At 49.9% G+C, this 15865-nt stretch overlaps 1 protein-coding gene across 6 annotated transcripts in view; it reads right to left on the bottom strand.

The window, feature by feature from the left end:
• Positions 1-15865, bottom strand: part of TRAPPC9 (trafficking protein particle complex subunit 9) — a 568037-nt gene that overhangs the window by 543412 nt on the left and 8760 nt on the right. For 5 of the 6 annotated variants that reach the window (XM_086696009.1, XM_086696010.1, XM_086696012.1 and 2 more), the window contains exons 3-4: positions 8852-8997; positions 6212-6340 (exon numbers count right to left, since the gene is read on the bottom strand). In XM_086696009.1, coding sequence (XP_086552135.1) covers positions 6212-6340; positions 8852-8997 — 275 coding nt within the window. Of the gene's footprint in view, positions 1-6211; positions 6341-8851; positions 8998-14229; positions 14265-15865 lie in introns of those variants that run through there. The other variant, XM_086696014.1, reaches the window with a different exon arrangement.

The raw sequence follows: 15865 nt of genomic DNA, 5'->3' as shown, positions 1-15865 counted from the left end.
GAGCCCAGCCACACTGCCAGGTGCCTGCTCTGACGCCAGCTCCGTGAGCTTGGTCGGGTTGCCTACCCACTCTGTGCCTCAGTGTCCACATCCGTAAAATGGGGGCAATCATCAAGCCTACCCTGCCAGATGCTGTGAGGATTCAGGGATTACATCAGGCACGCTCTGAGAAACACGGATAGCACATGTGAAGTGCTCAACGAACGGTAACTATTAAGGTGACTTCACAAATCTCCCTTCTAATCATCTTCCATAGTTCCTCATTGTCCCATTTACAAGCTCTTGGGGAGTACCCTTCTGCTCTAGCCTGTGACCTGGGGAAAGTGGGAGGAAGAGGCCATTCCTCCCACTGCTCCGGTCCCCACGAGGAGGGCTCTCCCCGTAACGCTCCTGACCGTGTGGCCCGGCTCGTCCTCCTCACACGCGTGGCGTGGCTTCGGGAAAGTTTGGGGGGCGAGATGGGCATGGGAACCCCTCTTCTTCCCTGGGGTGCCCAGCTTCCCCGGTGTCCTGAAGACTTGGGCAGGTCCTCTCAGGCCCAGAGCCCCCTGGGCCGGTCTGACCAGTTCCAGACACAGGAGGAACACACCCATTTTCCTGCACCCCTAAATTTCGTGGAGAATGTGGCTTTATCAGTAATAAAGGTGACATCTGTCTCCTCCTGCCCACTCCCATCTCATCTCCCAGTTGGCTGGTGGAGAACACAGGAGTGCAATTATTGGACCCCTTAAGCCCCAACATACGCTTAATTAACGAACAGTTCCGTGACTTCAGGTGGGTTGACTACAGAACGCCCCATCTCTGACGCTGCCGCGAAATTACGGCCACAGGAGCTACCGACCCTCCTCAAACCGTTCACTCACTGCTTAAGTGCATCTTTCTTCGTGGAACTGTCACTTCCAATTTTAGTAATCGCCAAAGAGTATAAAATAACGGCTTTGTGCAACATAACAGCTAAAGTTCACGAGCTCTTTTACGAGATAACCACTGCTAAACGCTTGACATAATTTCTCCCTAATCCTCATAATTCTCCAAAGAAGACATTAGCATCCTCATCCAGATGAGGAAAAATCTCAGAGAACTGACGCCAGTTCGCACGACCAAGTGGCGGCCTGCACACTCACGCCCAACACGAAACACAAGGCTTGGTCCCCGAAGCCAAATCACCTTCCGCTGATTAACCCTCGGAGAGTTCGCGGTTCTTCCGCTTGAAGGCGCTCCAGACGCTGCATCTACCCCTGTTATGAAATCACGGCTGCCTGGCTTCTAACACTGGAAGAAAGTCCAATTTCACCACTGTTCACACAGCACGTCTGAAATTTTCACGCCGAGATGACAGAATAAAAATAAGATATAAGTGGAACGCCTAGACAGAATGGACGCTGTACCATTCTGAAACACGAAACAAAAAAAAAAACCAAATTAAAGGACTGTTGGTTAAATAAATCTTCTTTTACAAACAGGAAAAGTGAGACTGAGACTTTTCAAAGGTGCAACAGCGCCACCTACGGCCACAGAAAGGCTTTCTACGCTGCTGGAAAAGGTGCAAGAGAAAGTGCCTGCGCGGTAAGAAAAAAGATCAGCAAGGGTTTTAAAAACAGGGTGCTCAGACACCTTAACCGAAGGCTTAGCGAACACACAGCGAGCACACGGCAGCTTCAGGGAAGGGGGCGTATTCAGCACTTGATCTGGGATCTTTAACACTCCCGAATATATACAAGACCCAGGCTCACGGAAACTAATCTGAACGGGAAGGAGTCTTGGGCGTCGGGTCCAGCCTCTTCGTCTTGCAGACAGGGAGACTGAGACCCAGGGAATCTGTCCTTCCAGCCATCAGTAGGAGAGCTTACTCCTAGTCCTGGCATGTTGCACTTACCAATACCCAGCAGATCTATACTAACCCTGTGTTCATAAAGGTCACATCGGTTTTTTTCTAGCAGTAGGTAGGTATTCTAAGTGTCTTGCAAAATACTGCCCAAAGAGCTGGTAACTATACATCATACAACTTTGTTGAAATACAAAAATGTTTATTTACATAGTAAAACAGTATGAGTTCCCCCCTTCTATTATTCCCTCTATTTAAAAAAAAAAAAAAAAAGTGATGCCAAATGAACATTTTGACTTGTTTTAACCTATTAAGAGTACAGAAAAAAATCAAAATTTTCTTCACTCACAAAAGAGATAAGCTTATTCCCTGAAAACAGCTCAATATCAAGTTTTCTAAACATACTGGCTATGTAATGTAAAGGTTTTAATGGTTACATGGCAATATGAATTCTAAGTTGTAAAAACACACGTTCTATACAAATAATCTTTAAGTTCTCCATCTTAAGGCAATTTAGCTATTCCCTATGTCACTAGAATGACACTGATCCCACCAAAGCTTCATACCCCACTAAAACAATGTAACTGGGTCCCTATCACTTTCAATCATACTCGTATTATCATATGCATATACGTATGGAGCATGCATCAGAAACAAACCGCCCTCTTCAGTATTCAGGGTTGATACTTGTAAATAACCTATGCTATTGTGACAGCAAATGCTTACTGAGCACCTCTTAGGTGCTTTGTATACAAGGCAGCTAACTCTCATAATCACACAAATTAAATAACATCACTCAAATTTCACAGGTGAGGAAATATACTTAGGCCATAAAAAGCAAGTCCCAAGTCCCATAGAATCTGCGTGCTCACCAGCAGAAAGAGAAGAGTCTAGGTTTTTACCTTCTCTCAACATTCATTAACTTAATCTTTTCTTCTGTACTAATGGCTACAGAAAACCATTTCTGTCTTTGGAGGTTTTCTCCCAACAAGCATCACCAGAGAAAAGCAAGGGCTAAGCCATTAGCAACGATGGCTGGATTTTCAAAGCCCACTTCTCTTTTGCACTGTAATCATTTTTAAATGTTGTATTTTTTAGTGCTTACAGAGTTGAAACTAAAATGGTAACTTTTTACATTGTTTGCTGAGACTAAATCAATTGCAAAAATATGTCATTTCAGGGACGCCTGGGCGGCTCAGTCGGTTAAGCCTCCAGCTTCGGCTCAGGGCGTGATCTCACGGTCCGTGGGTTCGAGCCCCACATCGGGCTCTGTGCTGACAGCTCAGAGCCTGGAGCTGCTTCGGATTCTGTGCATGTCTCTCTGCCCCTCCCCTGCTTGTGCCTTGTCTGTCTCTCAGAAACAAATAAATGTTAAAAAAAATTTTTTTTTAATATATATCATTTCAATCTATGTCCCTCTGTCTCATGGTCTCACTGATCTCTTCTTTTAAGGCCTCATCAGGCTGAGATCACTAAAACGTGGCAGTGATGAACTCACCAGTGCTCTGGAAACCAGTCAACGGGCGGCTGGTCAGAGCAGCAACCCAGAACACAAGCTGCACAGTCAGAGCAACCTGGGGCCCGGCCCCGAGTCTGCCTTCGCTGGCTGCACGACCAGGGGCTGGGGCCCAGCTCTTTCTGCCTCAGTGCCTCACCTGCAGAAAGGAGATACTGATATGTGCCCTCCGACACCTGCTGGGAGGCAGGACATAAGGACAGTGCTGAGCACAGCCACTGGCCTAGGCAGGTGCTGAGTAATCCATAGCTGTTTTGATCATGACAATGATGGTGATGATTAACACATGAAGACAGACCAAAGAGTAGAGGTAACCACAAAAAAGAAACATGTACGAGTCAATAAGCATTTCTCTTCACATTGACTGCAGAATGTCCTATTGATTTTCTTAATAAACCAAGGTTTGTCCATTAATTATAGCATTACACGGGGCGCCTGGGTGGCGCAGTCGGTTAAGCGTCCGACTTCAGCCAGGTCACGATCTCGCGGTCCGGGAGTTCGAGCCCCGCGTCAGGCTCTGGGCTGATGGCTCAGAGCCTGGAGCCTGTTTCCGATTCTGTGTTTCCCTCTCTCTCTGCCCCTCCCCTGTTCATGCTCTGTCTCTCTCTGTCCCAAAAATAAATAAATGTTGAAAAAAAAAAAAATTTAATTACAGCATTACAAGTTCACATGCAAGCTTCCAGAATAAAAGAATTTGTGGCTTCTAACTTTTGAATACTAAGAAAGTTGAAGGAAAAAAAAAAAAGGAGAACGAAAGCAAAAGAGGCAGGGACTACAGAATTCTTCTGCAACTACAATAACTCGATGTTAGGAGAGAAACAATTTCCTTTCATCCAAGGACATCTGCCGGATCCGAGATGTCTGGGGTATTCTAACCGTACTCATTAATTCACATCACCAAGTCTTCAAACTACCTACTGCTCACCCTAACACTCTCGATGACATTGTCGCTGACAGTTACCCAGGGCCGGGTAGGACAGGTCCATCTCAGGCACCTTCACAGGAACCCTAGGAGGGGAATACTGTCACTACCTTCCCCGTTCTGGAGACAGAGAAACTGAGGCACCAGGAGCCTAAATGCTCCAGGTCCCACTGATAGTAAATGCTGACAGTAAAGGACAATGTGCATTTCTGCTGTTGAGGAAGGAATGGACGCAAATGCAGGGAGAATGTTAACAACCGGCTCGTCTGGTCTTGACGCCATCCGCCGTGACGTAAGAGGAGGGTGCAGCGGACAGCCCCGGGGTCACTATTCAGGACGAAACGACACGCCTGTCCGTGCCACCGAGCACAGCAGCAGACCTGAACCCTCTTCTGCGAGAAGGGCAGTAAAGTCAGCCCAGCTCTGTCTGCCCTCACCTGAGCTTCACTGCACAGCCTTCCCATCGGTGCCTCCAACAGTCAGAGCGCCCGGGCGGTCTACACGACGCGAGGCTAAATAAAGACACTTCTCTACTGCAGACAGAGCAGTTTCTCAGAAAAGTTTAAACCTTTTCTTTTTTTTTTTTTTTTTTTGCCTACACTCAGCAAAGTGGAAAAATGAAACATTTCTCTAAAAAGTCTTGAGTCTCACTAATCACATCAGTACAACAGTCTCAACACATCAGAACTCTTCAAATCACGGGGGAAACAACCATCCCCACCAGAAGGCACTCCCAGAATGTGCAGGAGACTGACTGGGGAAGCGGGAGAGCCCCACCGCAGGGCCACAGGGCCGCAGCCAGGGCCACAGCCACGCGCTCGGCCTCTCAGCCGGCTTTCCCTTCCCATCAAGTAACTGGGGGACGACTGAAGTCATCCAGGATGCTGTGCCGAAGAAGGATAAAATATCTTCTCTTCTAGAACCATTACAGACCCACCCATGCAGCCCTACACACAACTGTGCAGCCGCAGGAAACCAGCTCCCGAAGGTCGCGTCTCACTCTCTGTTGGTCACAGGTGAAGTCAGGACAAAATACATTCAAGCCACTCCCCTACCCAATACGCATTTACTACCAAGGGCTTTCTCTCTGGGGAAAAAGTGTCAAAGAATCTCATGGATCAAAAACCACCTCAAGGTTGGGCATGAGGCCTTGATCTCCACACTCTTTGCTCTTATCTTCATGACCTAAGCAGTATGACAAGTTCATCCCTTAAGGGTCAAAAGGCTCAAGTTTATTCGGAAAAACACTTGTAAGTCTGCTCCTCCAAGAAGACGTTTTATCCCTCACTGGTGCTGACAAACCTAAGCAGATCAAACTGAACTTATTAAAAGAAATTCATCGGGGCGCCTGGGTGGCTCAGTCTGTTAAGCGTCCGACTCCTGATTTCAGCTCAGGTCATGATCTCATGGTTCGTAAGATCAAGCCCCGCATCGGGCTCTGTGCTGACAGCATGGAGCCTGCTTGGGATCTCCCTCTCCCTCTTCCTCTCTCTCTCTGCCCCTCCCCGCCTCGCGGGAGTCTCAAAATAAATAACTAACCTTTAAAAAAGAAAAGAGAGAAAGAATGTCATCAAACTGAAAACTAAGGAAGAGACCAAGCCCTGAATTAGCTGTTAAAGTTGACACCTGGAGCTAGCTTTCCTAAATACACAAAAATTAGGAAAAAGACCCAGGCACAGAACTTTGAGGCCAGTCTACCAAGAAACTTTATTCAAGTGTTCCAGAAATGAAACAATCATTGTAATCCATCAACAGTAAGATTCCATAAGATCAGTACTCAATAAAATCAGAAGAAAACGTCTCGTCCAAGATTTCTGACTCAACGGCTTTTCTATTTTATGTAAACATTAGTCAGGTTTCACTCACTCAGAGAGAAACGTAATCAATTACTCCTGCATGCTTAAGAGACAGGGAAGGAGTCCGGGCGGGAGGAAGGCACAGAGCTTACCTGGTCGGTGTCTGTTGGCTGCTTCAGCAGGGAGAGAGCTCCCCTGGAACCTGCGAGCTCCAGTCTTACCCCCAGTTCCACCAGGATAGTGACAGATGACAGACGCGGAACATAACCCTTCAAGGGCAGCTGGGTGTTTAAAAAAGAACAACAACAAAAAAATACAATTAGTAAAGTTAGTGGCCCATCATGAGCTCAACCTGCAGGGCCTAAGAATGATCTGAACACGGAACAATTCGATTATGTAGAAATGCCAGTTTCTCCCCAAAACAAAGATGGTTCCTCCAGATCACGGGTTTTGTTCCCAACAGGAGCATACCACCCACTACCTTTCCCACGCCCATGCCGAAGCTGGCAACACAGAACACTGTCGGGAGACTCGAGGTCTCACTGGGAGACTGAGCACACACGTGAAACAGGCCAGCCTCTTCATCCTTGTCACCAACACTTGAGTGCCCACCACGTGGCAGGCCCAGTGCCAGACCCTGACGCTACAGAGCCAGGGAGCGACAGATGCTCCGGATCAAAAATGTTCAAAAATAAGACAGCAAAGCAGGCCCACAACACCTTGCCCCGCCATATGCCCTAAATGCATCGGTTTCCTTTGGAGCAAACACCTGTAAGCCTGTCTGGTCCTCAAAGGCAGCCACGGTTACTTAGAGTATGGCCGGCAGGCAGGCAGACCCTAAGAATCAAGCTCGGCCCCAGGCCTTCTAAGTTACTCTACAGTGTTCATGTCTATGACTGCAACGCTCCCCAAACCTTTTGGTCTTAACACCCCTTCGCGCTGTGAAAATCACTGAGGATCACAAAGAATTTTTTCTGTGCAGGTTACATCGACAGATATTTACCATATTTGAAACTATAACTAAAAACAGATTTTACTAGGTATGTGTTCATTCCTTTTTAAAATAATAATCCCACTATATATTATATATTGATGAACAGTAACTATTTTCCAAAACAAAAATATAGGCTGGAAGGCTGGTACTGTTTTATATTTTTACAAATGTCTTTAATGTACGGCTTGATACAGTGAGTTGGAGTCTCCCATCTACCTCTGTGTTCAATCTGTGGTGATGTCACAGGTCACGTAGCCTCTGGGAAACGGCATTACACATTCGTGAGAGACTGGACCAGGCAAACAGCATACAGCACAGGCCGTGCCCCCACCCCCCTTCTTCAGGGACACTACCGACCCAGCTGGTCCCTATGTGGGTCATGAGCAGGGACCCTTCCTTCTGGATAAGTGCCCACCACAGGGGCCCTAATGTTACAGCTCCCTGAAGTATGGATATATTCCACCGACCAATCTCTAGCCCCCTTAAATCGAATTATGGAGTTTAAGTCCATTTTAAGAATTTCTTATATTTAATGGTTCCAGAGCACATTGCTAAACTTCCATTAAAGAACTTACTCCATTACTGTATTCTGACTTGTATTTATCATAGTAGCTCACAGGCCTCCCGACTAATCTTTCCAGGAAAGAACCTGATTTCACTCCTTACCCACACAACATTTATTTAACAAGCGTTTATGGAACATGTACAATAAGCTGAGTTATGGACACACACAGACCACGCGTCCCACCCCACGCCAAGGAGATGGTCCCTGAAGGAAAAATGCATGTAAACACACAATTCCAGCACAAAGGGCAAGCTCCACAACAGATGGGGCTCTGGACAAGACTCTGCAGGCCCCCACTACCTGGAGGGGTGAGAAAAGGCTATCCTTTGAAGTAGGTTTTTTCCTCCTTTCTTTAGTTTTTCAAATTGAAATGTAACTCACAAAACTCACCCACTGAAAAGTGCCCAAGTCAGCAGTCGTTAGTACACAGACAGTTGGGCGACCATCACCACCGTCTAACTCCAGAACGTTTCCATCAGCCCCAAAAGAAACTCCACGGCCACCTCTACCTCTGGCAGCCAGGAATCAGTTCTCTGCCTATTCTGGACACTGCAGCTGATAGGTGGCCCTTTGTGCCTGGCTCCTCTGACTCTACGTGGTGCTATCAAGGTCCGTCGCATTTTATGTCTCTCATGTTATCGAAGTACAGGGGACGTACCATGTGGTTCTGGTTTCGGGTGTATGCCACACGGACTGGACGACTCCATACGTCACTTGGTGCTCCTCGCGACAAGTGCGGTCACCCTCTGTCACCACTCCACGGTATTACGGTATGACGGACTATCCTCCCTGTGCTGTAACTTTTCACATTTTCACACCTTCACGACATTCCACTGCGTGGACATACCACTTCTGGCTGACCCGTCCACCAGCTCGTGTACACACGGGGTTTTGAAGAATGAGGGCAGGAGGTGACTTCGCTGGGGAATGGCATCAGCAGAGGGCAAGATGTGCTTAAAAACAAACAAGCCCGGAGGAACACGGAAAGGCAGCCCATGATACAGGACAGTGTGGGGGGTGCCTGCAGGACGCCGGGGCAGGCCCGGGTGGGGACACAGCAGCAGACACGGCAGGAGGGCTGTCCCCGCCGATCCCCGACACCGACCAGACAGCCGACTGCCTCTCCTCCCTCATCCTTCATATTTAGAATTCCTTTTCATTTTTCTCTTTTCTCTTACTGCAAATAACAGTTGCTGCAATCACATATCTGATATCTTCATGAGATGACCTTACCTCCGAGCCACAGGAAGTCATTGACTGAGCGGAGAAGTTCCACGGACATGTGGTAATGCACCAGAGAGTCCTGCAGCATCCCGGCCTGGAGGCACAGGTCTCCCACATGCTTCCGCATGCGCCCCTGGCACCGCTTCTTGTAATGTCTAAAAAACACAACGCGTGGAAATGTGTCACTGCTAGCACACACGACTTCTGCCCCCAAAGCACACTGGCTAAGCACTATTCAACCCTCTCACTACAAAAAAACAAAAACAAAACAAAAAAAAAAAATGCTAAGAAGGCAACGGTAGGCTCTGTAATTGAGAGGCAGCAACCATCATTGCCAGTATGTGAGCTGGAACAGTCCCGACTTCAAAAACACCTGCCAGGTATTTCCTAGAGGGACGAGGTACATGTGACTTCCACCATGCATTTCCCTCAGACAATATTTGAGTGGGATTTTCCTTCACAAATTTTCCTACTGTAACGTCAGCATGAGAAAGTTTATGTTTCAGCTTTTTAGAAAATCAATCACCTTCCACTTCCTTAAATTCAAACCTACTATTATTTTATAAAGAGAGTGATGTTGCATATCACAAGCCAGCCGTTGGCTTTTGCAAATAAGACCTTTATCTTCACTACTTTAGAGCCAGCTTCAATAATGCCTTGAGAGGGCGGGGCCTGGGGCGTCACCAACAGCTCCTTAAATATTGGCAAGGATGTGCTATAAATAATGCAAAGGCTTCTCCCTCCATATCAACTGAAAACCAAAAAAAAAATGTTATCAAAATATTCGTTTATCATTTTTTAAATATTCCTATTCTTTTGAATATTAAATTTCTTCAAAGAGAAGTGTTTTTTTTTTTCAAGAAAAATCGCAGCTATATTAAATTTTTTTCTCACCGAGAAACCCATCATATCAAGAATAAAAACCCCTACAGGAATCCAAAAGACGTGAAGTTTCTAGCTAACTGAGTGTTATTGACAGATCTCAGTACAAAGTTAAATCTTCACAGATCTAACTCTAACAAACACTATAAACTCTTTGGTCACCCCAGAATTTAGTCTTTCTGTTCCCAGTATGGGTTGTACTAAGATCATCACGTAAGGCAGGGGAGAGAGAAGAGGAAAGCCCAGTCTCCTTCACAGCCACAACGCAGTGTTAGCATGCCCCCCTCCCCCACTAACAAGCCAGCCCTCCCCATAAGAAAACTCCACACCTATGCCACCCTGGCATCCCCAGCCAGACGCCCTCATCTCTCTCCTCCTGGATACTTCCACAGCCTTCCAACGAGCCCCTCGCCAGTCTCCACTCCGTCCCCGCTACACTCACGCCCACCCGGAGCGGCCTTCCCAAAGCATAAATCTGATTCAGTCCCCCACTTCAAACCCTTCAAGGTTCCCCAGTACAGTTCTGGCTCCCCCACTGCACCCCCCTGTGCTCTGCAGCCTTACCCGACCCCAGTGACCACGGGCCCCACCTTCTGCCTCACTACTTCATGCTCTCCTTAGGCCTCACCTCATTTGATGGTCAGCTTCTCAAGACAGCCTTCCCTGCCTCCTACCTCTGCACTTTGGGCAGGCGTCCCTGCTGTGCTCCTAGAACATTCTAGCTGAATCAACTTCTGACATCTTTAAGCCCCAAAATGACACATACGTTTTGCTTCCTACTGTGTATCCATTCCTCTCCCCTGGATGCTCAGCAGCACATTTGCTATCAATAAACAGATGAATGGATGGGTCTCAAAGGGACTGAGCTGCTCCTGCCCGGCCCAACCCCCTCCTTCCACTGAACCCAAAACCAAGAACCCTCTTCTAAAGGCCACTCCCCACTGACCCGTTCACTGCCTCCCTCTGTTGTCAGTTCTGATAAAACCCAAGCTCCTCTGAAGCCCTGTATGACAGGCCCTCTCGAGTGTCCTCTCCACCAGGAGCAGCCCCCACCCTGAAGCCTGGGACACGGACCCCCGCCCCCCAGCACAGGACACCTTCCTCAAGCCCCAACCCCACGAGCCTCCAGGCCTCCGCCCGGGCCGCTCCCGCCACCTGAGCCGCCCTCATGGTCCCTTCACCTGGCTGGCTCTTATCCCGTCTTCAGAATACACACAGAGCCCTCTGTCTCCTGGAAATCTCCCCTTGTTATGTCCCTCAGGTCTTGGCCGGGCTGCCCCCCACAACACGACCGCACTGTTACCATTCACCCCATTAAAAGCAGGGCCTCTCTGAGAGCATCTGGGGAGACGAGGAGGATGAGAGCAGAGAAGGGAGGAACAAAAAGCAAACACAGCCAGGGGCGCCTGGATGGCTCAGTCGGTTGGGCGGCCGACTTCGGCTCAGGTCATGATCTCACAGTCCATGAGTTCGAGCCCCGCGTCGGGCTCTGTGCTCACAGCTCAGAGCCTGGAGCCTGTTTCAGATTCTGTGTCTCCCTCTCTCTCTGACCCTCCCCCGTTCATGCTCTCTCTCTGTCTCAAACATTAAAAAAAAATTTAAAACGAAAAGCAAACACAGCCCAAGCCCCAAAGTCAAGGCTTCTCACGTGTGTGTCACAAGCCACCGGACCTGACGGGCAACAAAACTTCCACTTAATACCCGTGAAAACATCTCACCGTGATACCAACATGCAGGGACTTTTCACCCTACTGAGTAAAATTAGACAACAATGTCAACGGAACAGAAGTTCAGGACGCACCACTGTGTTCTCCGTTCCAACCGGAAAAGGACTTGGCATCCAAACGCACATTTCCTGCCTCCAGCAACATTACTGTCAACTCCCGACACGTGGCTCAGCGTGCGAAGACTGCCACGGTGCTGAGTGACATACGTAGGGACTAATCGGCACCTTCCCCCTCCCCTGCCCCCTTCCCGTCTTAAACTGGCATTATTCCCCCTCGTGACAGAAGCCCCGTGACAGGCCCTCACTCTTCTCTGAACCCGCAAACATCGTGCCTTACCCTTAGGAGGGTCAAAACAGAACTGCTTCCTCCAAAGTCACTATCAACGCTCAGGAGATTCTTTTAAAGTCTTTGCGGGGGAAAGACTATTCCAGAACTATCCACCAATCCTACAGGTCAGCTCCTGCTCCCAGTCCCCCCAGAGCCCTACCCAACGTGCCTTCTGCTCCATGGGACAGACCAGGAGTCTGGGACGCCCTGACTCCTCAGGCCTCTGCGCCCTCCCTCAAGGACCAGCGCGGCTCTATCCCACCACCCCATGCGACTCTGGGTCCCAGGGGGCTCTCCTCCACCCTCCTGCTGCAGGAGCAGTCCTCCCGGGATATAGGTCCTGCACACCATCTCCCCCCCCCGCCCCCCCCCCCGGGCTTCCTTAGCAGCTGCCCTGCCCTCCAGTGCTTTTAAGATAAATGGCGCCAGCTCCCAAAATCCCAGTTTGTATGTTGAATAACATACCGGGCTTCCCTCCAGCCCACTGGTCACAGCCCCGGCCCCTCCTCCCGCCCCAGTCTACACCTCGCTAGGTGAGCTCACCCACACCTTTGGTTCTAAACACAAACCACATACCGACACCTCCCAGGGTGTCTCTCCAGTCCACTGTCACCTGCACGCCAGGCTCATAAATCCAACTGCCTCTTTGAAACGGTCACTTGAATATCGAACGAATACAGGCATGTAAAAACACGTCCAACATTCGCTCTGGAATTTGACCCCCAGCAGGTACCTCCAGTCCTTCCCAGCAGACAGCCCCACCACAGGCCCAGCTGTTCAGGTCAAAACCCTGACTTTCTCACTTGATTTCCTCTTTTCCTCACCCCACCCCCCCGCCCCCAGCCCAGTGACGAGCCGTGACATTTCTGTCCCTAAGTATACCTCAGTGCAGGACACGGCAGGCGTGCGCTGAGTGTCACAGCCCTCTGAAGAGAGGGAGGGCTCTCCTGGCACCGACACTCAGGGAAGGCACGTGGTCTCGCACAGGAGGCCGAGAAGACGGCCCAGAAAAAGAGGCTCATGGCTGTCCCGCAGTCTGAACTTTGAAGGGTCCGAGGTCTGGGAGAGCTCCCGCTGAATGCACCTACGTGCCAGAGGTGAGCAGGTGAGAAGGGAGGAGGCCGGGCAAGGCCACTCTTACACCAGTCCCCTGGGGCCTAGGGAGCAACAGGAAAGGTCCCGGGTTCCGGGGCACAGCCCGGCCATCACAGCATCCCTGCCCTGCCTCTCTGAAGGCGGACGGCTTGTCGTACTTGCTACACCGCACTCCTGCCTTAGTCCCCCACCCCGGAACATGAGGGACTCTTTCTGAAAGTCCAGCCAGTCTCAGCTGAGGCAAAGTAAACGGAGGACAAAAGTATTCCCCTTCGGGCCAGAGCATTAAAGAAGAAATCAGGGCCTCCTGGCCAGCACGGTGGCCGCGGCAAAACCTCCCCGCCGGGGGAGCTGGGCCGGGGCGGGGGAACACAAGGACCTGGATCAGCCCCAGGTTCTCCCTCCAGGACCGAGCTGGGTTAACTGCTGGAGTTCCCCCGCCGCAAACTAATGACACGCCCTTCAGTGACAGACGTGAGCCTCAACAAACACAGAAACGGCTAATTCTCACCAACACAGGGTTTCATGAAGAGTAAAGGCTGCTGCAAGTAAGGGCCCGTTCGACCGCTCAGGTGAACCCCATGACCCGGCTCTGCATGCCTACTGGCTAACACACAAAGTCAGCTGTGGTCAACCACAGAGGTCCCTGTGTCCACAAGATCCAAATGAACCAGCTATTGAGAAGGCCACGTTTTCCTAATGCTTAGAAACAGTCCCTGTCATAAAAGGGCATGAGACCGGTGCAGACTGTTGGGACAGTCTCTGCCCTTTTATGAGGGAGAGCTGCTAAGGTGAAGTGAAGTCAGTAGCATGCTGCAGGGGTGGGCAAGGGGCAACCGTGCCCTCCTCGGCGTCCCATCGCGTCCCTGCACCGGTGACCGCCGCGGGAGCTAAAGCACCGTCATGCACATCACACAGCAACAGCCAGGAAACACGTGCCCGAGGTGCTCATTCAAAAGCCAGAATGGAGCGAGGGGCCGCTGTCTTAGACTTTACAGGTTAAGATGCCCTGCGGAAAAGCCCGCGAAGCCACCCAAATCAATTAGCATCTCACTTCTTCAAAACGAACAAAAAAGATGAATCAGGGCTCGTTTGTCACCAAATGCGAAGGAAGACCAAACAAGTTCCCCAAAGCAAATATTTTAAACAGATATCAAACACCCATGGGTTACGTGCTAAAAAAGCAAAAAAAAAAAAAAAAAATCTTTTAATAAGATGATTCAAAAATAAAAACATGATCAGAGTAATACGGATCCAGGCAGCGGTAAGTTTTGGTTTTTTAAAGCAGTAAAGGCAATGAGAAGGCAGCACACAGGGAAATCTAGCTATTTGCAAGGCAATATGTTCACAGCCTACCTTTTCAGACCCAACAACATACTCACAGGGCGGTATGACAGAAAAAAAAAAAAAGGAAAAGAAAAGAAAGAGGAACAAGCAAAAATTAGAAACACACAAGAACAAAAATAACTTTCACGCCTACGACACTGCACGTCCAGGAACCTACCAATGGGCTCTCATGAGGCCAGGGGCACGCGGGATGTTCAAGTAAAATACACGCGCACCCCACGTTACTGGGAAGTGTGGGGCCTGCACTCAGCCGAGTCGGCCACAGGGCCTATCCATGTGGCCAGTGCACCAACCGAAACTTGGCCTTCACCTAGACATTTCCTTGTGAGCTGCAGAATACGATCTCATTTCAGTTGGACGCTCCTACAAGAGCTGCAGGAACGGAACCCGCTACACAGCAGTGAGAGCAACAGTGTTAGCAGAGATTACAGAAGAATGTATTTCATTTGAGGTCAAAAGAGAGCTGAGTGTTTACAGCACTCAGAGCAGAATGGACCCACCGGGAGGCCAGTTCAATCCACTGCCGCTTTTCTGGGGCCTAGAGCCACACCTGGCACGTGGAGGCCCTCACTCGATGCTTGCTGATATTATTACCCGGCACGTGCCAGGCAGTGTCCCAAGACAGTCCTGTCTCTCCCTTCAAACCGTGAGCATAGATTTCAAAGGGCAAGAACAAGCTGGCATTCCCTGGTGGGTCTGCAACCTCAAAGCCAAGAAGTCGATGACTAAAATATGTCACTGGTGCCTCGTGTAGCAAAGGAGGATGTCCCAGGCATGGGGTCAGAGCGGGGTTCCCGGCTGCCTTTGAGGCTTCAGCCTCTCCCCCACTGGTCTGGGCGGCAGGGACAAGCCAGTCCATGCCCACACCACAGGCCACTGCAGCTGGGGAGTGCAGGGGCTGTGTGCACGGTGCAGCCCCATGTGGTAAGGGACAGTGGCCAGGGCACCCGCCCCACTGAGCACGCTGTGGAGAGGGCTCAGTGGGCACCATAGCTCTGTCCCTCGTGGCTGACCAGCTCCTACACCTTGCCACCCCGGCCCCGAGGCGTAAAAGGGGAGGACCAGCATGTAGACCACAGGGCCACCAGGAGGACTGAGCACAGGTCACAGGTGCAACATGCCTGCCCCTTCCTTAGGCCACTAAAAGTGTGTGGCGAGGAAATGAACACCACCCCAGACCCTGCAAAGCACCACAGGCAGGTGGAACTTGGGCTACTCTGTGCTCCCCACTCACAGGGCTGGCCTAGGGCCTGGTTTTTCTCGGTTCTGTGACAATTTCTCCTCCAACTTACCAACAAGCAGAAGGGCAGTGTCTGACCTTAGGTAAATTCAAGAAACTTACTGACCACCTACTTTGCAGTGGGCACTCTGCCAGCATGCACACTGGGTTACTTAAGCCTCACCCCGGAGACCCTGATCCACAATCTACAGAAAGGGACACAGAGGGGGACCTGGGTGGCTCAAGTCAGTTAAGCATCTGATTTTTGATCTCAGCTCAGTTCATGTCAGTTTGTGGGATCGAGCCCCACATTGGGCTCTGTGCTGACAGTGCTTAGCCTACTTGGGATTCTCTCTCTCTTCTCTCTGTCCCTCCCAGCTCATGTGCACATGCTCTGTCTCTCTTTCAAAATAAATAAACTTTAAA

The sequence above is a fragment of the Puma concolor genome, chromosome F2 (genome assembly GCF_028749965.1).
Source record: "Puma concolor isolate L17-30 chromosome F2, mPumCon1.1.hap2, whole genome shotgun sequence".
Taxonomy (NCBI): Eukaryota; Metazoa; Chordata; class Mammalia; order Carnivora; family Felidae; genus Puma; species Puma concolor.
The sequence above is the reverse complement of the archived record's forward strand: the minus strand, read 5'-3'. Positions and strand labels throughout refer to the sequence as shown.